Genomic DNA, 27,633 nt, shown 5'->3' with positions numbered 1-27,633 from the left:
ATGGTTCGCGGCCAGAGTTGCATGCTTAACTGCGGGTCTCACGTAGGTTTTATGGGGCGTTTGGAAGTATTCGTTGTCAAGGTCCCTGAAGACTGACTATTTAGTTGTTCTGCGTAGGCCTCCGAGGATATTATGTTTATGTTTGTGTTTGTCTGTGTGTGTGTTTGTTTGTGTACTCATCTAGTTGTGCTTACAGGGTTGAGCTTCGGCTCTTTGGTCTCGCCTCTCAACTGTCAGTCAACCGGTGTACAGATTCTTGTGTGTGTGTGTGTATGTGTGTGTGTGTGTGTGTGTGTGTGTGTGTGTGTGTGTGTGTGTGTGTGTGTGTGTGTGTGTGTGTGTGTGTGTGTGTGTGTGTGTGTGTGTTCTGTGGAGTTGAGATGGGTAACACTTATGACCGCACGTGAGGTGGGTGTGCACACACGCATGTTCACACAGGGGCCGTGGCTCAATGGACAGCACTTGGGACTCGTAATCCCAAGGTCCGGGTTCGACACCATCCGCCGGCGGAAACAGATAGGTAGTTTCTTTCACCCTAATGTCCCTGTTACCTAGCAGTAAATAGGTATCTGGGAGCCCCCGCAAGCACACCTAGGTGAATACACACACTCATACAAGGACACACACACACACACACACACACACCCACACACACACACACACACACACACACACACACACACACACACCCACACCCACACACACACACACACACACACACACACACACACACACACACACACACACACACACACACACACATGATATCATGCCAGTATCCTTGACTTGTATACCATGCAAGGTGATGGAGAAGATTGTGAGAAAAAACCTGGTAACACATCTGGAGAGAAGGGACTTCGTGACAAATCGCCAACATGGGTTCAGGGAGGGTAAATCTTGCCTTACAGGCTTGATAGAATTCTACGATCAGGTGACAAAGATTAAGCAAGAAAGAGAGGGCTGGGCGGACTGCATTTTCTTGGATTGTCGGAAAGCCTTTGACACAGTACCGCATAAGAGGCTGGTACATAAGCTGGAGAGACAGGCAGGTGTAGCTGGTAAGGTGCTCCAGTGGATAAGGGAGTATCTAAGCAATAGGAAGCAGAGAGTTACGGTGAGGGGTGAGACCTCCGATTGGCGTGAAGTCACCAGTGGAGTCCCACAGGGCTCTGTACTCGGTCCTATCTTGTTTCTGATATATGTAAATGATCTCCCGGAGGGTATCGATTCATTTCTCTCAATGTTTGCGGACGATGCTAAAATTATGAGAAGGATTAAAACAGAAGAGGACTGTTTGAGGTTTCAAGAAGACCTAGACAAGCTGGAGGAATGGTCGAACAAATGGTTGTTAGAGTTTAACCCAACCAAATGTAATGTAATGAAGATAGGTGTAGGGAGCAGGAGGCCAGATACAAGGTATCATCTGGGAGAGGAAATTCTTCAGGAGTCAGAGAAGGAAAAAGACTTGGGGGTTGATATCACGCCAGACCTGTCTCCTGCAGCACATATCAAGCGGATAACATCAGCGGCATATGCCAGGCTGGCCAACATACGAACGGCATTCAGAAACTTGTGTAAAGAATCATTCAGAACTTTGTATACCACATATGTCAGGCCAATCCTGGAGTATGCAGCCCCAGCATGGAATCCATATCTAGTCAAGGATAAGACTAAACTGGAAAAGGTTGAAAGGTTTGCCACCAGACTAGTACCCGAGCTGAGAGGTATGAGCAACGAGGAGAGACTACGGGAATTAAACCTCACTTCGCTGGAAGACAGAAGAGTTAGGGGGGACATGATCACCACATTCAAGATTCTGAAGGGAATTGATAGGGTAGATAAAGACAGTCTATTTAACACAAGGGGAACACGCACAAGGGGACACAGGTGGAAACTGAGTGCCCAAATGAGCCACAGAGATATTAGAAAGAACTTTTTTAGTGTCAGAGTGGTTGACAAATGGAATGCATTAGGGGGTGATGTGGTGGAGACTGACTCCATACACAGTTTCAAGTGTAGATATGATAGAGCCCAATAGGCTCAGGAATCTGTACATCTGTTGATTGACGGTTGAGAGGCGGGACCAAAGAGCCAGAGCTCAACCCCCGCAAACACAACTAGGTGAGTACTAGGTGAGTACACACACACACACACACACACACACACACACACACACACACACACACAGTGCCGATTTTCAAGAAAGGTGATAGGGAGGAGGCACTTAACTATAGACCTGTATCACTGACAAGCATCCCCTGTAAAATACTGGAAAGAATAATTAGGCTACGACTGGTTGCACACCTGGAGAACATTAGGTTTGTGAACAAACATCAACATGGGTTCTGGACAGAGAAATCGTGCCTAACAAACCTTCTGGAATTCTATGATAAAATAACGAGGATAAGACAGGACAGAGATGGTTGGGCAGACTCCATATTTCTGGACTGCCAAAAAGCCTTTGACACAGTACCGCACATGAGACTGCTGTTCAAGCTCGAGAGGCAGGCGGGGGTGGGGGGAAAGGTCCTAGCATGGATAAGGAACTATCTAACAGGAAGGAGCCAAAGAGTTACGGTAAGGGGCGAGAATTCGGACTGGCGAACAGTAACAAGTGGAGTACCTCAAGGATCGGAGCTGGGACCAATTCTATTTCTTGTATATGTTAACGACATGTTTGCAGGCGTAGAGTCCTACATGTCGATGTTTGCGGATGACGCAAAGTTGATGAGAAGAGTTGTGACAGATGAGGATTGCAGGATCCTCCAAGAGGACCTGAACAGGTTGCAGAGATGGTCAGAGAAATGGTTACTGGAATTCAACACGAGCAAATTTAATGTTATGGAAATGGGACTAGGAGATAGGAGACCAAAGGGACAGTACACAATGAAGGGGAACAGCCTACCTGTGACGACGCGTGAAAGAGACCTGGGGGTGGACGTAACACCTAATCTATCTCCTGAGGCACATATAAATAGGATAACTACAGCAGCGTACTCTACACTGACAAAAGTTAGAACATCATTCAGAAACCTAAGTAAAGAGGCATTTAGGGCGCTTTACACTGCCAACGTGAGGCCAGTCTTAGAGTATGCCGCCTCATCATGCAGTCCCCATCTGAAGAAGCATATAAGGAAACTGGAAAAGGTTCAGAGGTTTGTAACGAGACTCGTCCCAGAGCTACGAGGGATGGGGTATGAGGAGCGCCTGAGGGAACTGTGCCTTACGACACGAAAAAAAGAAGGGAGAGGGGGGGACATGTTAGGAACGTATAAGATACTCAGAGGGATTGACAGAGTGGACATAGACGAAATGTTGACACGGAATAGTAACAGAATGAGGGGACATGGATGGAAGCTTGAAACTCAGATGAGTCACAGAGATGTTAGGAAGTTTTCTTTTAGCGTGAGAGTAGTGGGAAAATGGAATGCACTTCAGGAACAGGTTGTGGAAGCAAATACTGTTCATAATTTTAAAACTAGGTATGATTGGGAAATGGGACAGGAGTCATCGTAAACAACCGATGCTCGAAAGGCGGGATCCAAGAGTCAATGCTCGATCCTGCAGACACAACTACGTGATTACAACTAGGTGAGTACACACACACACACACACACACACACACACACACACACACACACACACACACACACACACACACACACACACACACACACACACACACACACACACACACCCACACACACCCACACACACACACACACACACACACACACACACACCCACACACACACACACACACACACATCTTGGGAATGAGTGACCACAGTGTATTGAACTTTGAGTACCTGGTAGAGCTAGGACTTATCTCCCCCCAAAAAGAACTAGGAATCAAAAGGCTGGCATACCGAAAGGGGAATTATGAACAGATGAGAAGTTTCCTAAGTGAAATACCTTGGGACACAGACCTCAGAGACAAGTCTGTACAGGGTATGATGGACTATGTTACCCAAAAGTGTCAGGAGGCAGTAAACAGGTTCATCCCGGCCCAAAGGGAAAAATCCGAGAAGCAACAGAAGAATCCATGGTATAATAGGGCATGTATGGAAGCGAAGAAACTGAACAAAAAGGCGTGGAGGAACTTCCGGAATAACAGAACACCAGAAAGCAGAGAGAGATACCAGAGAACCAGGAATGAGTACGTCAGGGTGAGAAGAGAAGCAGAGAAAAATTTTGAAAATGATATAGCAAACAAAGCCAAGACCGAACCAAAGCTACTCCACAGTCACATCAGAAGGAAAACAACAGTGAAAGAACAGGTATTGAAACTTAGAACAGGCGAGGACAGGTATACAGAGAATGACAGAGAGGTGTGTGAGGAACTCAACAAGAGGTTCCAGGAGGTCTTCACAATAGAACAGGGTGAGGTCACTGTGCTAGGAGAAAGGGAGGTAAACCAGGCGGCCATGGAGGAGTTCGAAATTACGAGAGAGGAGGTCAAGAGACACCTGCTGGATCTGGATGTTAGAAAGGCTGTTGGTCCAGATGGGATCTCACCATGGGTACTGAAAGAGTGTGCAGAGGCACTTTGCTTGCCACTCTCCATAGTGTATAGTAAGTCACTAGAGACGGGAGACCTACCAGAAATATGGAAGACGGCGAATGTGGTCCCAATATACAAAAAGGGCGACAGACAAGAGGCACTGAACTACAGGCCAGTGTCCTTGACTTGTATACCATGCAAGGTGATGGAGAAGATCGTGAGAAAAAACCTGGTAACACATCTGGAGAGAAGGGACTTCGTGACAAATCGCCAACATGGGTTCAGGGAGGGTAAATCTTGCCTTACAGGCTTGATAGAATTCTACGATCAGGTGACACAGATTAAGCAAGAAAGAGAGGGCTGGGCGGACTGCATTTTCTTGGATTGTCGGAAAGCCTTTGACACAGAACCACATAAGAGGCTGGTACATAAGCTGGAGAGACAGGCAGGTGTAGCTGGTAAGGTGCTCCAGTGGATAAGGGAGTATCTAAGCAATAGGAAGCAGAGAGTTACGGTGAGGGGTGAGACCTCCGATTGGCGTGAAGTCACCAGTGGAGTCCCACAGGGCTCTGTACTCGGTCCTATCTTGTTTCTGATATATGTAAATGATCTCCCGGAGGGTATCGATTCATTTCTCTCAATGTTTGCGGACGATGCTAAAATTATGAGAAGGATTAAAACAGAAGAGGACTGTTTGAGGCTTCAGGAAGACCTAGACAAGCTGAAGGAATGGTCGAACAAATGGTTGTTAGAGTTTAACCCAACCAAATGTAATGTAATGAAGATAGGTGTAGGGAGCAGGAGGCCAGATACAAGGTATCATCTGGGAGAGGAAATTCTTCAGGAGTCAGAGAAGGAAAAAGACTTGGGGTTTGATATCACGCCAGACCTGTCTCCTGCAGCACATATCAAGCGGATAACATCAGCGGCATATGCCAGGCTGGCCAACATACGAACGGCATTCAGAAACTTGTGTAAAGAATCATTCAGAACTTTGTATACCACATATGTCAGGCCAATCCTGGAGCATGCAGCCCCAGCATGGAGTCCATATCTAGTCAAGGATAAGACTAAACTGGAAAAGGTTGAAAGGTTTGCCACCAGACTAGTTCCCGAGCTGAGAGGTATGAGCTACGAGGAGAGACTACGGGAATTAAACCTCACTTCGCTGGGAGACAGAAGAGTTAGGGGGGACATGATCACCACATTCAAGATTCTGAAGGGAATTGATAGGGTAGATAAAGACAGTCTATTTAACACAAGGGGAACACACACAAGGGGACACAGGTGGAAACTGAGTGCCCAAATGAGCCACAGAGATATTAGAAAGAACTTTTTTAGTATCAGAGTGGTTGACAAATGGAATGCATTAGGCAGTGATGTGGTGGAGGCTGACTCCATACACAGTTTCAAATGTAGATATGACAGAGCCCGATAGGCTCAGGAATCTGTACACCTGTTGATTGACGGTTGAGAGGCGGGACCAAAGAGCCAGAGCTCAACCCCCGCAAACACAACTAGGTGAGTACAACTAGGTGAGTACACACACACACACACACACACACACACACACACACACACACACACACACACACACACACACACACACACACACACACACACACACACACACACATACACACACACACCACACACACACACACACACACACACACACACACCCACACACACACACACACACACACACACACCCACACACACACACACACACACACACACACACACACACACACACACACACACACACACACACACACACCCACACACACCCACACACCCACACACCCACACACACACACACACACACACACACACACACACACACACACACACACACACACACACACACACACACACACACACACACACACACACACACACACACACACACACACACACACACACACACACACACACACACTCACACACACACACACACACACACACACACACACACTCACACACACACACACACACACACACACACACACACACACACACACACACACACACACACACTCACACACACACACACACACACACACACACACACACACACACACACACACACACTCACACACACACACACACACACACACACACACACACACACACACACACACACACACACACACACACACACACACACTCACACACACACACACACACGTACGTGCCCCATCACAGTAGCCAGGAACACAAACTACGGAACCAGTCAGCCTGTGGGTGATCCTCGTCCCTGGCTCGTCCCAGTGCCTGGTTTTCACTCTCGTAGTTCCCTCCCTCTCTCTCTCTCTCCCTCCCTTCCCTCATCCCCTAGGGCCTCTGTCACCCTTCTCCCCCCCCCTCCTCCCTCCATCTCTCCATCAATCCCTCTCCCTTCTGTCTTGTCTGAACCTATCAATCTTTATCCCTACCTTCCCTGTGAGCCTGGGAGGTAGGGATGAGGGAGCAGGATAAGGGAACCTCTGCTTTGTCTTCTTCCTTCTCTGTGTGGCTTTATCCCCCTCCCTCTCTGCCTCTCCTCCCCCCCCCCCGGCTCCCACAGTAATCAAGTCTAGGGTCGTGGCTGCGGTGTTTGGACCCCCAGAGCCATTCCAGTTGACGGCGAGGGCCAGACAAGCAGCAGATGGACCCAATGGAACGGACTTATCGTCAATGGTCGAGGGCTGAGTGGGGGCCTGGGGGGGGGGGGGGGCTCAGAGTGTGGGCGTGGGGGAGGGGGGTAAGGCAGAGTGTGGGCGTGGGGGAGGGGGGTAAGGCAGAGTGTGGGCGTGGGGGAGGGGGGTAAGGCAGAGTGTGGGCGTGGGGGGGGGACTCAGAGTGTGGGCGTGAGGGGCTCAGAGTGTGGGCGTGAGGGGCTCAGAGTGTGGGCGTGGGGGAGAGGGGGGAGGCGCTGAGTGTGGGCGTGAGGGAGGGGGGGGTAGGGCAGAGTGTGGGCGGGGGGTGGGGGGGACGCTTAGAGGTATTGTAATACAAGGAGACCCACACCCTGCAGAGATAATAAAGGAACAGATTCAACATCGAGCAGATGTCAATAAAGAGCAGATGTCAACAAAGTTTTCGACTGGGCACCAGAAAATAACATGATGTTTAACAGTGATAAATTCCAGTTACTCAGGTACGGCAAAAATGAGGATCTGAAATATAATACAGGGTACAAAACACAATCGAGTCTGCCCATAGTAGAACAACAGCATGTCAAGGATTTGGGAATAATGACGTCTGACGACCTAACGTTTAGGGAGCATAACCAAGCAAATATTGCGTCAGCCAGAAAATTGATCGGATGGATTATGAGAACTTTCAAATCCAGGGATCCCATCACAATGGTTGTACTCTTCAAGTCACTTGTGTTGTCCCGTCACGAGTACTGCTCAGTACTCACTTCCCCCTTCAGAGCAGGAGAGTCAGGTATATCAATTAATATACACATGGAAGATACTGGAGGGCCAGGTCCCAAATCTACACAGTAAAATAACAACGTACTGGAGTGAACGATATGGAAGAAAATGCAGAATAGAACCAGTGAAGAGCAGAGGTGCCATAGGCACAATCAGAGAACACTGTATAAACATCAGAGGTCCGCGGTTGTTCAACACCCTCCCAGCGAGCATAAGAAATATTGCGGGAACAACCGTGGACATCTTCAAGAGAAAACTTGACTGTTTTCTAAGAGAAGTTCCGGATCAGCCGGCTGTGGTGGGTATGTGGGCCTGCGAGCCGCTCCAAGCAACAGTCTGGTGGACCAAACTCTCACAAGTCAAGCCTGGCCTCGGGCCGGGCTTGGGCAGTAGAACAACTCCCAGAACCCCATCAAGCAGGTATATGTGGGCCTGCGGGCCGCTCCAAGCAACAGCCTGGTGGACCAAACTCTCACAAGTCAAGCCTGGCCTCGGGCCGGGTTTGGGCAGTAGAACAACTCCCAGAACCCCATCAAGCAGGTATATGTGGGCCTGCGGGCCGCTCCAAGCAACAGCCTGGTGGACCAAACTCTCACAAGTCAAGCCTGGCCTCGGGCCGGGTTTGGGCAGTAGAACAACTCCCAGAACCCCATCAAGCAGGTATATGTGGGCCTGCGGGCCGCTCCAAGCAACAGCCTGGTGGACCAAACTCTCACAAGTCAAGCCTGGCCTCGGGCCGGGTTTGGGCAGTAGAACAACTCCCAGAACCCCATCAACCAGGTATATGTGGGCCTGCGGGCCGCTCCGAGCAACAGTCTGGTGGACCAAACTCTCACAAGTCAAGCCTGGCCTCGGGCCGGGTTTGGGCAGTAGAACAACTCCCAGAACCCCATCAACCAGGTATATGTGGGCCTGCGGGCCGCTCCAAGCAACAGCCTGGTGGACCAAACTCTCACAAGTCAAGCCTGGCCTCGGGCCGGGCTTGGGGAGTGGAAGAACTCCCAGAACCCCATCAACCAGGTATCAACCAGGTAACATGACAGCTGTGAGCCACTAGAACTGGTTCGAGCCCAAGTCCAGGAACGGCCTTAAAAAGTCACTACAAGAGGATGCAAACATTAACACTGTAGTGAAGCCTGGAGTATGTAATGTATGGCAGTGGTGTCTAGTGCCACGGCACTCTCTCACTCTCTCACTCTCTCACTCTCTCACTCTCTCACTCTCCCACTCTCTCACTCTCTCACTCTCTCACTCTCTCACTCTCCCACTCTCTCACTCTCTCACTCTCTCACTCTCTCACTCTCCCACTCTCTCACTCTCTCACTCTCTCACTCTCTCACTCTCCCACTCTCTCACTCTCCCACTCTCTCACTCTCTCACTCTCTCACTCTCTCTCACTCTCTCACTCTCTCACTCTCTCTCACTCTCTCACTCCTCTTACTCTACCTCCCTCGGGGCCTGTGTCCACCCTGGTGGAGCACCTTAGTCGCGCACGGGGGTCAGAGTTCCCCTGAGTCCGGCCTTGACCCCGGGACAAGTAAGGTGGTCGACCTGTGACCTGTCACCCTCCACAGTGGCTGTACACACCGCCAAGGCTTCCTTGGCCGGCTTGCCCGCCACGCTGGTCACCTGACTTCACGGTCACCAATCTCACCTGTATAGTAACGAGGGGGACACAGTAACGAGGGGACACAGTAACGAGGGGACACATTAACGAGGGGGTACAGTAACGAGGGGACACAGTAACGAGGGGACACACAGTAACGAGGGGACACATAGTAACGAGGGGACACACAGTAACGAGGACACAGTAACGAGGGGAAACAGTAACGAGGGGACACAGTAACGAGGGGACAGAGTAACGAGGGGACAGAGTAACGAGGGGAGACACAGTAACGAGGGGACACAGTAACGAGGGGAGACACAGTAACGAGGGGACACAGTAATGAGGGGACACAGTAATGAGGGGACACAGTAATGAGGGGACACAGTAATGAGGGGACACAGTAACGAGGGGACACAGTAACGAGGGGGACACAGTAATGAGGGGACACAGTAACGAGGGGACACAGTAACGAGGGGACACAGTAACGAGGGGACACAGTAACGAGGGGGACACGCAAGGCAAGTAGACCCTGTGAACACGCGGAACGACCCGGAACGACCCGGAACGACCCGCAAGGGGCAATAGTTAGCGACCCCTCGTTCAATAGTTATAACGACAGCCATTAACGCGCGCCAAACGGATTGGAAGTCATCCCATAAAGCGACCGACGGTATAAAAGATGTGAGACAGGAGCTGAAGCCCGACCCTTCACTCCGCCTCAGGGAAGAAGACACCATGCACCCAGGGGCGGTAAACCAGCGCGGTATTGGCTTTTAGTATTTGTTGAGAGATTGGAACGGATGGAGGAGCTGGACCTTCTCTCTCTCCCCTTGGGAGGGGGGGTATGAGGCAGACTTCTACCTCAATGTTCCTACCTAGGAGTGCTTGCTGGGTCGAGCGCTGGCTCTTAAACCCCGCTTGTCGACCATCACAGTTCAATTGAGGTTTCCGTTCATTTCTTACTACATTTACATTTATAACTAAGTATCAAGTTGGGGTCCCGGGGCCAGATTCACGAAGCAGTTACGCAAGCACTTACGAACGTGTACATCTTTCCTCAATCTTTAACGGCTTGGGTTACATTTATTAAACAGTTTACAAACATGAAAACTTGCCAATCAACTGTTGTTATTGTTATAAACAGCCTCCTGGTGCTTCGGAGCTCATTAACTGTTTAATAATTGTAAACAAAGCCGCCAAAGATTGAGAAAAGATGTACAGGTTCGTAAGTGTTTGCGTAATTGCTTCGTGAATCTGCCTCGTGACTTATTCGAGACTCGAGATATGTTCACAGGGACCCGGATCACAGGTTTAAGGTGAAACTGGTGCCACCACTGAACCATATGCCTAACACAGCTCTAACACTGTCCATGGAGGACAGAAGAAAATGTACACGTGCTGGTTAGCATTGTTAATGTCTGGCCACGTCGGTGGTAGAAAACAAAACTTGTTTGGTGATAAATGTTTTGTGGTTGGTGGCGCAGTGGTAAAACACTCGCCTCGCGCTTCACGATTTTTTTTTATCTAGGATCGCATCTTGGATAGGGAGAATTGACCAGGCTACAATCCTTATCTGTTCATCTCATTTCACCCAAAAGTTTTTGGGTACTTGGTTGTTAATCGATTATCGGGTTGTGTTCCAGGGTAAACTAGTAGAATAAGGCTTACCATGAGCTATGGGAAGGGAAAGCTCTCAGCCAGCTAACAGGAGTCAGCAGTCGTCTGCTCCTGTACCCACCTGTGTAAAACTAGTAGGGTAAGGCTTACCATGAGCTATGGGAAGGGAAAGCTCTCAGCCAGCTAACAGGAGTCAGCAGTCGTCTGCTCCTGTACCCACCTGTGTAAAACTAGTAGGGTAAGGCTTACCATGAGCTATGGGAAGGGAAAGCTCTCAGCCTGCTAACAGGAGTCAGCAGTCGTCTGCTCCTGTACCCTCCTGTGTAAAACTAGTAGGGTAAGGCTTACCATGAGCTATGGGAAGGGAAAGCTCTCAGCCAGCTAACAGGAGTCAGCAGTCGTCTGCTCCTGTACCCACCTGTGTAAAACTAGTAGGGTAAGGCTTACCATGAGCTATGGGAAGGGAAAGCTCTCAGCCTGCTAACAGGAGTCAGCAGTCGCCTGCTCCTGTACCCTCCTGTGTAAAACTAGTAGGGTAAGGCTTACCATGAGCTATGGGAAGGGAAAGCTCTCAGCCTGCTAACAGGAGTCAGCAGTCGTCTGCTCCTGTACCCTCCTGTGTAAAACTAGTAGGGTAAGGCTTACCATGAGCTATGGGAAGGGAAAGCTCTCAGCCTGCTAACAGGAGTCAGCAGTCGCCTGCTCCTGTACCCTCCTGTGTAAAACTAGTAGGGTAAGGCTTACCATGAGCTATGGGAAGGGAAAGCTCTCAGCCTGCTAACAGGAGTCAGCAGTCGTCTGCTCCTGTACCCTCCTGTGTAAAACTAGTAGGGTAAGGCTTACCATGAGCTATGGGAAGGGAAAGCTCTCAGCCTGCTAACAGGAGTCAGCAGTCGCCTGCTCCTGTACCCTCCTGTGTAAAACTAGTAGAGTAAGGCTTACCATGAGCTATGGGAAGGGAAAGCTCTCAGCCTGCTAACAGGAGTCAGCAGTCGTCTGCTCCTGTACCCTCCTGTGTAAAACTAGTAGGGTAAGGCTTACCATGAGCTATGGGAAGGGAAAGCTCTCAGCCTGCTAACAGGAGTCAGCAGTCGTCTGCTCCTGTACCCTCCTGTGTAAAACTAGTAGGGTAAGGCTTACCATGAACTATGGGAAGGGAAAGCTCTCAGCCTGCTAACAGGAGTCAGCAGTCGTCTGCTCCTGTACCCTCCTGTGTAAAACTAGTAGGGTAAGGCTTACCATGAGCTATGGGAAGGGAAAGCTCTCAGCCTGCTAACAGGAGTCAGCAGTCGCCTGCTCCTGTACCCTCCTGTGTAAAACTAGTAGGGTAAGGCTTACCATGAGCTATGGGAAGGGAAAGCTCTCAGCCTGCTAACAGGAGTCAGCAGTCGTCTGCTCCTGTACCCTCCTGTGTAAAACTAGTAGGGTAAGGCTTACCATGAGCTATGGGAAGGGAAAGCTCTCAGCCAGCTAACAGGAGTCAGCAGTCGCCTGCTCCTGTACCCTCCTGTGTAAAACTAGTAGGGTAAGGCTTACCATGAGCTATGGGAAGGGAAAGCTCTCAGCCTGCTAACAGGAGTCAGCAGTCGTCTGCTCCTGTACCCTCCTGTGTAAAACTAGTAGGGTAAGGCTTACCATGAGCTATGGGAAGGGAAAGCTCTCAGCCAGCTAACAGGAGTCAGCAGTCGCCTGCTCCTGTACCCTCCTGTGTAAAACTAGTAGGGTAAGGCTTACCATGAGCTATGGGAAGGGAAAGCTCTCAGCCTGCTAACAGGAGTCAGCAGTCGTCTGCTCCTGTACCCTCCTGTGTAAAACTAATAGGGTAAGGCTTACCATGAGCTATGGGAAGGGAAAGCTCTCAGCCTGCTAACAGGAGTCAGCAGTCGTCTGCTCCTGTACCCTCCTGTGTAAAACTAGTAGGGTAAGGCTTACCATGAGCTATGGGAAGGGAAAGCTCTCAGCCTGCTAACAGGAGTCAGCAGTCGTCTGCTCCTGTACCCTCCTGTGTAAAACTAGTAGGGTAAGGCTTACCATGAGCTATGGGAAGGGAAAGCTCTCAGCCTGCTAACAGGAGTCAGCAGTCGTCTGCTCCTGTACCCTCCTGTGTAAAACTAGTAGGGTAAGGCTTACCATGAGCTATGGGAAGGGAAAGCTCTCAGCCTGCTAACAGGAGTCAGCAGTCGTCTGCTCCTGTACCCTCCTGTGTAAAACTAGTAGGGTAAGGCTTACCATGAGCTATGGGAAGGGAAAGCTCTCAGCCAGCTAACAGGAGTCAGCAGTCGTCTGCTCCTGTACCCGCCTGTGTAAAACTAGTAGGGTAAGGCTTACCATGAGCTATGGGAAGGGAAAGCTCTCAGCCTGCTAACAGGAGTCAGCAGTCGTCTGCTCCTGTACCCTCCTGTGTAAAACTAGTAGGGTAAGGCTTACCATGAGCTATGGGAAGGGAAAGCTCTCAGCCTGCTAACAGGAGTCAGCAGTCGTCTGCTCCTGTACCCTCCTGTGTAAAACTAGTAGGGTAAGGCTTACCATGAGCTATGGGAAGGGAAAGCTCTCAGCCTGCTAACAGGAGTCAGCAGTCGTCTGCTCCTGTACCCTCCTGTGTAAAACTAGTAGGGTAAGGCTTACCATGAGCTATGGGAAGGGAAAGCTCTCAGCCTGCTAACAGGAGTCAGCAGTCGTCTGCTCCTGTACCCTCCTGTGTAAAACTAGTAGGGTAAGGCTTACCATGAGCTATGGGAAGGGAAAGCTCTCAGCCAGCTAACAGGAGTCAGCAGTCGTCTGCTCCTGTACCCACCTGTGTAAAACTAGTAGGGTAAGGCTTACCATGAGCTATGGGAAGGGAAAGCTCTCAGCCAGCTAATAGGAGTCAGCAGTCGTCTGCTCCTGTACCCTCCTGTGTAAAACTAGTAGGGTAAGGCTTACCATGAGCTATGGGAAGGGAAAGCTCTCAGCCAGCTAACAGGAGTCAGCAGTCGTCTGCTCCTGTACCCTCCTGTGTAAAACTAGTAGGGTAAGGCTTACCATGAGCTATGGGAAGGGAAAGCTCTCAGCCAGCTAACAGGAGTCAGCAGTCGTCTGCTCCTGTACCCTCCTGTGTAAAACTAGTAGGGTAAGGCTTACCATGAGCTATGGGAAGGGAAAGCTCTCAGCCTGCTAACAGGAGTCAGCAGTCGTCTGCTCCTGTACCCTCCTGTGTAAAACTAGTAGGGTAAGGCTTACCATGAGCTATGGGAAGGGAAAGCTCTCAGCCAGCTAACAGGAGTCAGCAGTCGTCTGCTCCTGTACCCTCCTGTGTAAAACTAGTAGGGTAAGGCTTACCATGAGCTATGGGAAGGGAAAGCTCTCAGCCTGCTAACAGGAGTCAGCAGTCGTCTGCTCCTGTACCCTCCTGTGTAAAACTAGTAGGGTAAGGCTTACCATGAGCTATGGGAAGGGAAAGCTCTCAGCCTGCTAACAGGAGTCAGCAGTCGTCTGCTCCTGTACCCTCCTGTGTAAAACTAGTAGGGTAAGGCTTACCATGAGCTATGGGAAGGGAAAGCTCTCAGCCTGCTAACAGGAGTCAGCAGTCGTCTGCTCCTGTACCCTCCTGTGTAAAACTAGTAGGGTAAGGCTTACCATGAGCTATGGGAAGGGAAAGCTCTCAGCCAGCTAACAGGAGTCAGCAGTCGTCTGCTCCTGTACCCACCTGTGTAAAACTAGTAGGGTAAGGCTTACCATGAGCTATGGGAAGGGAAAGCTCTCAGCCTGCTAACAGGAGTCAGCAGTCGTCTGCTCCTGTACCCTCCTGTGTAAAACTAGTAGGGTAAGGCTTACCATGAGCTATGGGAAGGGAAAGCTCTCAGCCTGCTAACAGGAGCCAGCAGTCGTCTGCTCCTGTACCCTCCTGTGTAAAACTAGTAGGGTAAGGCTTACCATGAGCTATGGGAAGGGAAAGCTCTCAGCCTGCTAACAGGAGTCAGCAGTCGTCTGCTCCTGTACCCTCCTGTGTAAAACTAGTAGGGTAAGGCTTACCATGAGCTATGGGAAGGGAAAGCTCTCAGCCAGCTAACAGGAGTCAGCAGTCGTCTGCTCCTGTACCCTCCTGTGTAAAACTAGTAGGGTAAGGCTTACCATGAGCTATGGGAAGGGAAAGCTCTCAGCCTGCTAACAGGAGCCAGCAGTCGTCTGCTCCTGTACCCTCCTGTGTAAAACTAGTAGGGTAAGGCTTACCATGAGCTATGGGAAGGGAAAGCTCTCAGCCTGCTAACAGGAGTCAGCAGTCGTCTGCTCCTGTACCCTCCTGTGTAAAACTAGTAGGGTAAGGCTTACCATGAGCTATGGGAAGGGAAAGCTCTCAGCCTGCTAACAGGAGCCAGCAGTCGTCTGCTCCTGTACCCTCCTGTGTAAAACTAGTAGGGTAAGGCTTACCATGAGCTATGGGAAGGGAAAGCTCTCAGCCAGCTAACAGGAGTCAGCAGTCGTCTGCTCCTGTACCCTCCTGTGTAAAACTAGTAGGGTAAGGCTTACCATGAGCTATGGGAAGGGAAAGCTCTCAGCCAGCTAACAGGAGTCAGCAGTCGTCTGCTCCTGTACCCTCCTGTGTAAAACTAGTAGGGTAAGGCTTACCATGAGCTATGGGAAGGGAAAGCTCTCAGCCTGCTAACAGGAGTCAGCAGTCGTCTGCTCCTGTACCCTCCTGTGTAAAACTAGTAGGGTAAGGCTTACCATGAGCTATGGGAAGGGAAAGCTCTCAGCCAGCTAACAGGAGTCAGCAGTCGTCTGCTCCTGTACCCTCCTGTGTGTAAAGGCACAAGAACAAGCAGCAGACCTGTGGTGCTGACCGTGATTTTGTTATTACTGGAGGAGGGTAACGCGGTGGCCAGCGCTGCTGCTGTGTTGGCTTAGCAACGAGGCAGTCACTGTGTTCCCCACCGTGCAGTGTTGCACTGTAGTGTGGTGGTCACTGTGTTCCCCACCGTGCAGTGTTGCACTGTAGTGTGGTGGTCACTGTGTTCCCTACCGTGCAGTGTTGCACTGTAGTGTGGTGGTCACTGTGTTCCCCACCGTGCAGTGTTGCACTGTAGTGTGGTGTATTATATACTGTGGGTTGGTTGGTGTTGTCGTCATTGATCCTTCTCTATGGACAACCCAACCCACAACTCGGCAGAGTGCTTATACTAGGAGATCACCCTTGGCGCTTCTGGCTCTTGGAGAGGGGCTCAACGTCACACGTTTAGGGGATGCGGCTCCAACACTTAGCCTCGTTGTCACGTGCACACACCCACTCGAGCCGCTGTGACTCCCCACTCTCTCCTTATGAGATATGATCTCCTCAATCCCCCTATGACTTACTAGTATTACCTCTTACCCTGTCCACAGCAGTGGTTCATGGTTCTTCCTCTCTCTCTCTCCTTCTTTACTACCTCCTGGGAAGCCTCACTAGGACAAGGGCAAACACCAGCAAATTGTGACACATTTACTGAACAAAGCACATACACGATACATACACACATATAATAATAATGAATCCTATACTCTATAATATCACAATCAGGTTGCACTCCAACACCATCAGAACTCTATTTTCAGCTTATCAAAGGGGTATCCTATCTCCTGGTTCGCCACCTGATACCATTAACCTCCTCAAGTTGGTCAAGCCTACATACACTGTTGCACTATCAGCAAGATAATGTATATATAGAAAATCAGCATTTGAATGCAATAACATATACCAGTATAAATGTTCATTGATACTTCAGTATAAAAACTCCTTGACATAAGAATGCCAACAGTCACTCACCTCTCACTGCGTCTTGCACGCTAATGACAACCAAACACTATCAACTCCCTACTAGTAATCCACCAGAACTTCCCCTTCCACCTCTGGAAGTTCACAACCCTAATATCCTTAGGTTCTTCCAGGCTTCACTACCAGGATCCTCTGCAGCTCCTCCAGGCTGCTATCATGAAGTTTCCTTGTGCAACTACGGTGCTTCACCCTTCTGTTAGGTTCTTCCACAGCTCTCTTGGCTGCTACACCACCTCTACAGAAGCGCGTGACACTCCTCTTCACTGCTGCTTCTCCTCACAGCTCGAGGTCCTCTGCTCCACTACCTTGGAGTCTCATCAGCTACATCATCTGCTGGCTTCGAAGTTCTCAGCAACTTCTTCCCCAAAGACAAACCTGCAACCCATCGACGTTCCAATAAAATGTTCCCCTTTAACACATAAACAAAAATAACCACACAATATGCTTGCCTCAAACCTCTATCTGTCCTCTACATACAGTGAGAGTGGACTCCCCCGTTTTGGGCGGGTCCATACTCCACCTCGCCTGGCGGCGTCCTCACTCGCTGGGAGGGTCTTCCTCCATCCGGAGCCAGGCTCCCTCAGTCGTCCGCCAGCGCTCAGAGAGGACGGACGTCGCTCCGTGTTCCTCCCTCTCCACTCTCTTATTTCAGGCTTTCTGCCTTATTAAAACATGTCTAACCTATAAATAAACATCGCTACTGTCGCTGGGCACACGACCAACTACAATGCAATCACTATGAACTGGCGTATATCGTGCTTACCACAGAACGTCTGGTCGAGGGCGCTTCTTCCTCTGACGAGGCTTGGTCAGGGCGCTCCCACGGCCCACAATAATGCTTCTGGGCGATTTAATATCTGCTCGTCGACCCGGACTTGAGACCACAACGTTCCCAGCTCGATTCCACAGCTGGTACGTCTGCACACTTCTCTTCTCTTAGAGATATATCACTAGGGGTTCCCTTCTGGCGGGAGCTCAAACGGAGCGCGGCTTCCCCCTGCGATGTCTGGCACTCAAGTGAGGTCAAGGTCCTCCGGAAGCGAGCCTCACGCCTCCAGCAAAATGTCCACATCTCCTAGCCAGTCATTTATCTATTTCCTTACTTACTGCCCATAATCTTAAATTGTTTTACATATCCAACCAGCCATTTTTCATATGGGTTATCACCTCAATATTTGCTAGACCTTCTAGTTAGGTCAGGCTTGCTGAATAACTCTCAAGAAGGGAGACTCGTTTCTCCTGCAGGCTGAGATCATAACACTCCCCTCCCCTTATTTTTGAGAGTTATTCCAGTGGCAAAGCTCGGGATAATACATCCGCCACCACGCTGTCTCGTTCTTCACCCCATATACTCTCTTAGGAGTCTACAAATAATTCGTTGCACCTTGCAACATCCGGCTCACAACTCTCCAGAAACATGGTCTTCTCACAAACGATTTGACCTCTCTGGCACCTCTTGGCTAGGCTGTCCTCCTTGGACGCCTGCAATCCATTGGCCCACTCTACTTACTGTCTCCACCCTCCGTTTCCTCGTCTTCTCTTCACGTCCAGAGTCAGACATCTACTGTCTGTACCTCCTCTGTCGTCTTCACTCTTCCATCTACTGCCATTATACTTTCGTCTCCTGTCATCATACTTCACTCCATCGTCTTCACCGACGCTCCTCCTTTTCGTCTCCTCATTTATCCAAGATCTCATCCTGTCTGACTTCCATCGAGTCCTCGGCTTTCTTCTATCCCTCCATGCTTGCATCATCATCCTCTTCCTACACTTTTCACTTCTATACCACTCCATTTCTTCTCCTTCGACTCTTCTTCGTTCCCTAAAAGTTTCTTCAGGCACTGTACTACATCCAACAGCACTCGACCATACATGTCGCTTTACCTCTCCTAGAGTGCTCGTAAGCATCTCTCCACACATACTGTCTCTTCTCCTTTCATTTTCTCGGCTATTACTCTTCTTCATTATTTCTTCTTCACGTTTTCTGTGGAACATGTCGACTCCTGACATCTCAAACAACTTAACTCCACTATCCCTATGCCTCTGTGCTCGTGGACAACGTGACGCTCTACTCCCGTCCTCAGTATGTCCACATCTTTCCTCATTCATACTCAGCACAGTTGCATTCACCTTCCGACTCTTAGTTTCAGCAGTCTGGGCTCTACTCAGGTCCGCTCTCTTCACATGATTCTTCTTCGGCTGGGCCATCTTCACTTTTGACCTCACCGAGACTTCATTTTCCTGGGCTGGACCTTCATCAAACAGCCATGCTATATCTACGTCGATATCTTCCACCGGTTGAATCGACACTGTCTCACCTTCTCCAGCGTCTTCCTCGTCGGCCACTTCTGCCTTCGTCACTACCGAGACAGGGTACTCAATGGCTTGGCGGTCTCCTGACTCATCCCCTCGGATGTCAGTCAAGTTCACACTCTCAGGTGTCCCACCCGTGCCGAGGCCTTCTGGGCACTCCTCTGGCACAGTCTCCGCCATGACTCTTGTCAACACCTTTGTCCCACACAAGTCATTCCCTAGGATCACTTGGACTCCTGGAACAGGTATGTCGGGGCACACTCCCAACATCACCTCCGCCGACACATATTCCGACCTTAGCTGGACAGCACATACGGGCATGTCACTCTCCGACAATAACCCATATACTTTCATCTTCCCACTGCCAGCTAACCGTCGACCATCCCCAATCAGGCTTCTCGCAATCAAGCTCTGATTAGCTCCGGTATCTCTTAAGATACCAACTTCTACCTCAGGTTGGCCTCTTCTACTGATCCAACCTTTACTCATGAACGGCCTATACCTCTCGTTCACTAAATTCGCTCTCTGTGGTTTGTCTCGGAACACATTAGTATATTTACTTCCGGGGTCACACATGGCCAGGGTCACAACTCTCTTGCCCTGTCTACAATCTCGCATTACGTGACCCAATCCGTTACAATTGTAACATCTCATCTGGGAAAAGTCTCTTCTATATGTACCAGAGTAGCTCTGACTCTGTCCACTCGCATGAGAATTCCTCGGGCCAGGTACACTACTTGCACTCTGTGGGGTTTTACTGGACTCTCGATTTCCAGGATAACGATTAGTTTCTCGTTTAGCTCCTCCATCGTCACTTTCAGACGAAGTGCGCGACCTACTCTTCTGAGTTTTAGGGTACTTACTTTTATCTGCCCATTTATCAAAATTCTTCTCACCCCAGACTCCTCTGGGTCTCTCATAATTTCTTTCTCCCCAGACTCCATTGGGTCTGCCATTGCTGCGTCTCACCTCATTTCTCACTCTGTTCTCCCTTAAGCTCTTGTACGCTTCAGTAATCATATCCGCCCTATCTGCGGCATCTTTCACCTCCTTTATCCCTGCTTCTTGGATCTTGAACTTTGTTTCGGGATGCATCATCTCCAAGAACTTTTCCATGACCATCAGTTGCTTCAGGTCAGCGTAAGATCCAACTCCAGCAGCCTCAATCCACTTCTGGAATCGTCTTTCCAGATCCCTTGCTGTCTCAGCAAACGTACATGCTCCAACTTTCACCATCTCTCTGAAACGCTTTCTATAAGCTTCTGGGGTTAACTGAAACGAGCGCAATATGCTGCTCTTTACCGTGGCATAATCCTGGCACTCTTCCAGTGACAATTGGGTGTATGCCTCCCTGGCTGCACCGGTCAATCTTAACTGGACCAGCTGGGCCCATTCCTCCTGTGGCCACTCCTTGATGCTGGCTACTTTTTCAAAGTGCTCGAAAAAGCTCTCTGCCTCTTCGGGAACAAACAAGGGAATGTCCTTCTCCCTAACCCTAACATCTGGTGGGTGTGATACCTGGGTGGTGCTCTCTGGCAACCCATGTTCAATCCTTTGTTCAGCCAAGGTTCTATTCGCTTCTATCTGCATTTGTTTTGTTCTCTCTTTTTCTTTTTCCACCTCTAGCCTTGCTTTCTCTTTTTCTATTTCCAGTCTGGTTTTCTCTTTCTCCTTCTCGGCTTCATTTTTCATCTGGAGTTCCAATCTCATCTTTTCCAGCTGGAACTGTCTCTCCTTGTCCTCACGCTGCATCTGGAGCTCTAACTGGAATCTCTCCAAGCTCCTATTCCGGCTACTCCTACTACTGCGGCTACTCTTGCTGCTCCTACTCGATCCCTGGGATCTCACGTCATCCTGCCCATCATCCTCCTTTCTACTTTCAGCTCCTTCCTGGGCTCCTTGTTCTGCCGCTTCACTTCTGGCTCTCAACTGCCTCAGGATCTCATCCTTCATCCCAGCTACTTTAGATGCTTTCAACCTGATGCCACATTTTTCTGCTATTTGTTTCAATTGATCCCCCGTGCAACCTTCCAAGTCCTCAGGCTTGCCTGACTCCACAAACGCTTGCACCTTATCCATCTTTGTCCTGTGAGTCTTCCCAAGAGAGAATATACACCTGCGTTCACACAGTTTATCTCAGCAGGGGTGTACAAATCCACTCTTGGACAGGGTGTGGGTGTGTCAGTTCACTCTCCCGGACAGGCCCCCAATTTATTATATACTGTGGGTTGGTTGGTGTTGTCGTCATTGATCCTTCTCTATGGACAACCCAACCCACAACTCGGCAGAGTGCTTATACTAGGAGATCACCCTTGGCGCTTCTGGCTCTTGGAGAGGGGCTCAACGTCACACGTTTAGGGGATGCGGCTCCAACACTTAGCCTCGTTGTCACGTGCACACACCCACTCGAGCCGCTGTGACTCCCCACTCTCTCCTTATGAGATATGATCTCCTCAATCCCCCTATGACTTACTAGTATTACCTCTTACCCTGTCCACAGCAGTGGTTCATGGTTCTTCCTCTCTCTCTCTCCTTCTTTACTACCTCCTGGGAAGCCTCACTAGGACAAGGGCAAACACCAGCAAATTGTGACACATTTACTGAACAAAGCACATACACGATACATACACACATATAATAATAATGAATCCTATACTCTATAATATCACAATCAGGTTGCACTCCAACACCATCAGAACTCTATTTTCAGCTTATCAAAGGGGTATCCTATCTCCTGGTTCGCCACCTGATACCATTAACCTCCTCAAGTTGGTCAAGCCTACATACACTGTTGCACTATCAGCAAGATAATGTATATATAGAAAATCAGCATTTGAATGCAATAACATATACCAGTATAAATGTTCATTGATACTTCAGTATAAAAACTCCTTGACATAAGAATGCCAACAGTCACTCACCTCTCACTGCGTCTTGCACGCTAATGACAACCAAACACTATCAACTCCCTACTAGTAATCCACCAGAACTTCCCCTTCCACCTCTGGAAGTTCACAACCCTAATATCCTTAGGTTCTTCCAGGCTTCACTACCAGGATCCTCTGCAGCTCCTCCAGGCTGCTATCATGAAGTTTCCTTGTGCAACTACGGTGCTTCACCCTTCTGTTAGGTTCTTCCACAGCTCTCTTGGCTGCTACACCACCTCTACAGAAGCGCGTGACACTCCTCTTCACTGCTGCTTCTCCTCACAGCTCGAGGTCCTCTGCTCCACTACCTTGGAGTCTCATCAGCTACATCATCTGCTGGCTTCGAAGTTCTCAGCAACTTCTTCCCCAAAGACAAACCTGCAACCCATCGACGTTCCAATAAAATGTTCCCCTTTAACACATAAACAAAAATAACCACACAATATGCTTGCCTCAAACCTCTATCTGTCCTCTACATACAGTGAGAGTGGACTCCCCCGTTTTGGGCGGGTCCATACTCCACCTCGCCTGGCGGCGTCCTCACTCGCTGGGAGGGTCTTCCTCCATCCGGAGCCAGGCTCCCTCAGTCGTCCGCCAGCGCTCAGAGAGGACGGACGTCGCTCCGTGTTCCTCCCTCTCCACTCTCTTATTTCAGGCTTTCTGCCTTATTAAAACATGTCTAACCTATAAATAAACATCGCTACTGTCGCTGGGCACACGACCAACTACAATGCAATCACTATGAACTGGCGTATATCGTGCTTACCACAGAACGTCTGGTCGAGGGCGCTTCTTCCTCTGACGAGGCTTGGTCAGGGCGCTCCCACGGCCCACAATAATGCTTCTGGGCGATTTAATATCTGCTCGTCGACCCGGACTTGAGACCACAACGTTCCCAGCTCGATTCCACAGCTGGTACGTCTGCACACTTCTCTTCTCTTAGAGATATATCACTAGGGGTTCCCTTCTGGCGGGAGCTCAAACGGAGCGCGGCTTCCCCCTGCGATGTCTGGCACTCAAGTGAGGTCAAGGTCCTCCGGAAGCGAGCCTCACGCCTCCAGCAAAATGTCCACATCTCCTAGCCAGTCATTTATCTATTTCCTTACTTACTGCCCATAATCTTAAATTGTTTTACATATCCAACCAGCCATTTTTCATATGGGTTATCACCTCAATATTTGCTAGACCTTCTAGTTAGGTCAGGCTTGCTGAATAACTCTCAAGAAGGGAGACTCGTTTCTCCTGCAGGCTGAGATCATAACAGGTGGTCACTGTGTTCCCCACCGTGCAGTGTTGCACTGTAGTGTGGTGGTCACTGTGTTCCCCACCGTGCAGTGTTGCACTGTAGTGTGGTGGTCACTGTGTTCCCCACCGTGCAGTGTTGCACTGTAGTGTGGTGGTCACTGTGTTCCCCACCGTGCAGTGTTGCACTGTAGTGTGGTGGTCACTGTGTTCCCCACCGTGCAGTGTTGCACTGTAGTGTGGTGGTCACTGTGTTCCCCACCGTGCAGTGTTGCACTGTAGTGTGGTGGTCACTGTGTTCCCCACCGTGCAGTGTTGCACTGTAGTGTGGTGGTCACTGTGTTCCCCACCGTGCAGTGTTGCACTGTAGTGTGGTGGTCACTGTGTTCCCCACCGTGCAGTGTTGCACTGTAGTGTGGTGGTCACTGTGTTCCCCACCGTGCAGTGTTGCACTGTATTGTGGTGGTCACTGTGTTCCCCACCGTGCAGTGTTGCACTGTAGTGTGGTGGTCACTGTGTTCCCCACCGTGCAGTGTTGCACTGTAGTGTGGTGGTCACTGTGTTCCCCACCGTGCAGTGTTGCACTGTAGTGTGGTGGTCACTGTGTTCCCCACCGTGCAGTGTTGCACTGTAGTGTGGTGGTCACTGTGTTCCCCACCGTGCAGTGTTGCACTGTAGTGTGGTGGTCACTGTGTTCCCCACCGTGCAGTGTTGCACTGTAGTGTGGTGGTCACTGTGTTCCCCACCGTGCAGTGTTGCACTGTAGTGTGGTGGTCACTGTGTTCCCCACCGTGCAGTGTTGCACTGTAGTGTGGTGCTGATGACCCCGGGGGCTTGGCCACTTCACAACACAAACAAGAATTGTGGTTTGTGTACTCGCATGTGTGACTCCTTCAGAGGTTGCAAGCATCATGCTACACGTCTGCAAGTGTTGCAAGCAACATTCCACATATATACTTTGTATCTTCGGTGATCTCACCTAGTTGTGATTGCGAGGGTTCAAATTTGGCTCTTTGGTCCCGCCTCTCAACCGTCAATCAACTGGTGTACAGGTTCCTGAGCCTACTGGGCTCTATCATATCTACATTTGAAACTGTGTATGGAGTCAGCCTCCACCACATCACTGCCTAATGCATTCCATCCGTTAACAACTCTGACACAGAAAGAGTTCTTTCTAATGTCTTTGTGGCTCATTTGGGTACTCAGTCTCCACCTGTGTCCCCTTGTTCGTGTCCCACCCGTACTAAATAGTTTATCTTTGTCCACCCTGTCAATTCCTCTGAGAATTTTGTAGGTGGTTATCATGTCTCCTTTTACTCTTCTTTCTTGCAGGGACGTGAGGTTCAGCTCCGTAACCTTTCCTCGTAGCTCCTACCTGTTAGTTCTGGGACTCGTCTAGTGGCGTACCTCAGAACATTAAAACATAAAAAAAACATTGGGACAAAGAGAACAAACACTGAGACAACAGGAGCGAAACAGAGGAAGAGATAACAGCAACAACAGGAACCAAACAGAGGAAGAGGTAACAGCAACAACAGGAGCCAAACAGAGGAAGAGGTAACAGCAACAACAGGAGCCAAACAGAGGAAGAGGTAACAGCAACAACAGGAGCCAAACAGAGGAAGAGGTAACAGCAACAACAGGAGCCAAACAGAGGAAGAGGTAACAGCAACAACATGAGCCAAACAGAGGAAGAGGTAACAGCAACAACAGGAGCCAAACAGAGGAAGAGGTAACAGCAACAACATGAGCCAAACAGAGGAAGAGATAACAGCAACAACAGGAGTCAAACAGAGGAAGAGGTAACAGCAACAACATGAGCCAAACAGAGGAAGAGGTAACAGCAACAACAGGAGCCAAACAGAGGAAGAGGTAACATCAACAACAGGAGCCAAACAGAGGAAGAAGTAACAGCAACAACAGGAGCCAAACAGAGGAAGAGGAAACAGCAACAACAGGAGCCAAACAGAGCGAGAATCAGAAGCCTTTCCCAAATAAGTTAATAAAAGAGCATATAGTTGAGACTCTTACTTGCCAAACAAAGCAAGATATATACCAAGTAAAGCAAGATATATTCCAAGTAAAGCAAGATATATTCCAAGTAAAGCAAGATATATTCCAAATAAAGCAAGATATATACCAAGTAAAGCAAGATATATTCCAAGTAAAGCAAGATATATTCCAAGTAAAGCAAGATATATTCCAAGTAAAGCAAGATATATTCCAAATAAAGCAAGATATATTCCAAGTAAAGCAAGATATATTCCAAGTAAAGCAAGATATATCCCAAGTAAAGCAAGATATATTCCAAATAAAGCAAGATATATCCCAAGTAAAGCAAGATATATTCCAAGTAAAGCAAGATATATACCAAGTAAAGCAAGATATATTCCAAATAAAGCAAGATATATTCCAAATAAAGCAAGATATATTCCAAATAAAGCAAGAAATATACCAAGTAAAGCAAGATATATTCCAAGTATAGCAAGATATATCCCAAGTAAAGCAAAATATATTCCAAATAAAGCAAGATATATACCAAGTAAAGCAAGATATATTCGAAATAAAGCAAGATATATACCAAGTAAAGCAAGATATATACCAAGTAAAGCAAGATATATTCCAAATAAAGCAAGATACATACCAAGTAAAGCAAGATATATTCCAAGTAAAGCAAGATATATACCAAGTAAAGCAAGATATATACCAAATAAAGCAAGATATATACCAAGTAAAGCAAGATATATTCCAAGTAAAGCAAGATATATACCAAGTAAAGCAAGATATATACCAAGTAAAGCAAGATATATACCAAGTAAAGCAAGATATATTCCAAGTAAAGCAAGATATATCCCAAGTAAAGCAAGATATATTCCAAATAAAGCAAGATATATACCAAGTAAAGCAAGATATATACCAAGTAAAGCAAGATATATTCCAAATAAAGCAAGATATATACCAAGTAAAGCAAGATGTATTCCAAATAAAGCAAGATATATCCCAAGTAAAGCAAGATATATTCCAAATAAAGCAAGATATATACCAAGTAAAGCAAGATATATTCCAAATAAAGCAAGGTATATCCCAAGTAAAGCAAGATATATTCCAAATAAAGCAAGATATTTACCAAGTAAAGCAAGATATATTCCAAATAAAGCAAGGTATATCCCAAGTAAAGCAAGATATATTCCAAGTAAAGCAAGATATATCCCAAGTAAAACAAGATATATTCCAAGTAAAGCAAGATATATTCCAAGTAAAGCAAGATATATCCCAAGTAAAGCAAGATATATCCCAAGTAAAGCAAGATATATTCCAAATAAAGGAAGATATATACCAAGTAAAGCAAGATATATACCAAGTAAAGCAAGATATATTCCAAATAAAGCAAGATATATACCAAGTAAAGCAAGATGTATTCCAAATAAAGCAAGATATATCCCAAGTAAAGCAAGATATATTCCAAATAAAGCAAGATATATACCAAGTAAAGCAAGATATATTCCAAATAAAGCAAGATATTTACCAAGTAAAGCAAGATATATTCCAAATAAAGCAAGATATATCCCAAGTAAAGCAAGATATATTCCAAATAAAGGAAGATATATACCAAGTAAAGCAAGATATATTCCAAATAAAGCAAGATATTTACCAAGTAAAGCAAGATATATTCCAAATAAAGCAAGATATATCCCAAGTAAAGCAAGATATATTCCAAGTAAAGCAAGATATATTCCAAGTAAAGCAAGATATATCCCAAGTAAAGCAAGATATATCCCAAGTAAAGCAAGATATATTCCAAGTAAAGCAAGATATATCCCAAGTAAAGCAAGATATATACCAAGTAAAGCAAGATATATTCCAAGTAAAGCAAGATATATTCCAAGTAAAGCAAGATATATTCCAAGTAAAGCAAGATATATACCAAGTAAAACAAGATATGTTCCAAGTAAAGCAAGATATATACCAAGTAAAACAAGATATGTTCCAAAAGATGCCAATATTTATCCCAAGCAAAAGTTAACAAATTCATCAACTGGAGAGACCATATTGCATTTAAACTTTAGCTAATCATATATTGAACAGCTTCAGCGTCCTCGATGATTACCTGTCAGTAATTCCAGGTAAACTGGAGTTAACTTGTAATGAAAAGTCACAGCGAACATGGAAACAGTATTTGTAGTCTCTTTAATAATATAGAAAAGTGCATT

At 48.1% G+C, this 27,633-nt stretch overlaps 1 protein-coding gene across 1 annotated transcript; it reads left to right on the top strand.

Annotated features, from left to right (window-relative positions):
* LOC123763041 (uncharacterized protein PF3D7_1120000-like) lies at positions 1-27,446 on the top strand. Its single transcript, XM_069302289.1, has 3 exons — positions 1-42; positions 25,467-25,880; positions 26,055-27,446. The coding sequence occupies exons 1-3, from the start codon at positions 1-3 to the stop codon at positions 27,444-27,446; spliced, it is 1,848 nt and encodes a 615-aa protein (XP_069158390.1).
* The last annotated feature ends 187 nt before the right edge of the window (positions 27,447-27,633 follow it).

The sequence above is a fragment of the Procambarus clarkii genome, chromosome 47 (genome assembly GCF_040958095.1).
Source record: "Procambarus clarkii isolate CNS0578487 chromosome 47, FALCON_Pclarkii_2.0, whole genome shotgun sequence".
Classification (NCBI taxonomy): domain Eukaryota; kingdom Metazoa; phylum Arthropoda; class Malacostraca; order Decapoda; family Cambaridae; genus Procambarus; species Procambarus clarkii.
Note: the sequence above shows the minus strand (reverse complement) of the source record. Positions and strands in the feature narration are given on the sequence as shown.

Excerpts from the sequence above, each read along its gene's own strand:
- LOC123763041 (XM_069302289.1), top strand. The coding sequence starts at position 1 with ATGGTTCGCGGCCAGAGTTGCATGCTTAACTGCGGGTCTCAC. Across the intron at positions 43-25,466 it reads TGCTTAACTGCGGGTCTCAC|CAAGATATATACCAAGTAAA; the intron begins GTAGGTTTTATG and ends TGCCAAACAAAG. Across the intron at positions 25,881-26,054 it reads TAAAGCAAGAAATATACCAA|CAAGATACATACCAAGTAAA; the intron begins GTAAAGCAAGAT and ends TTCCAAATAAAG.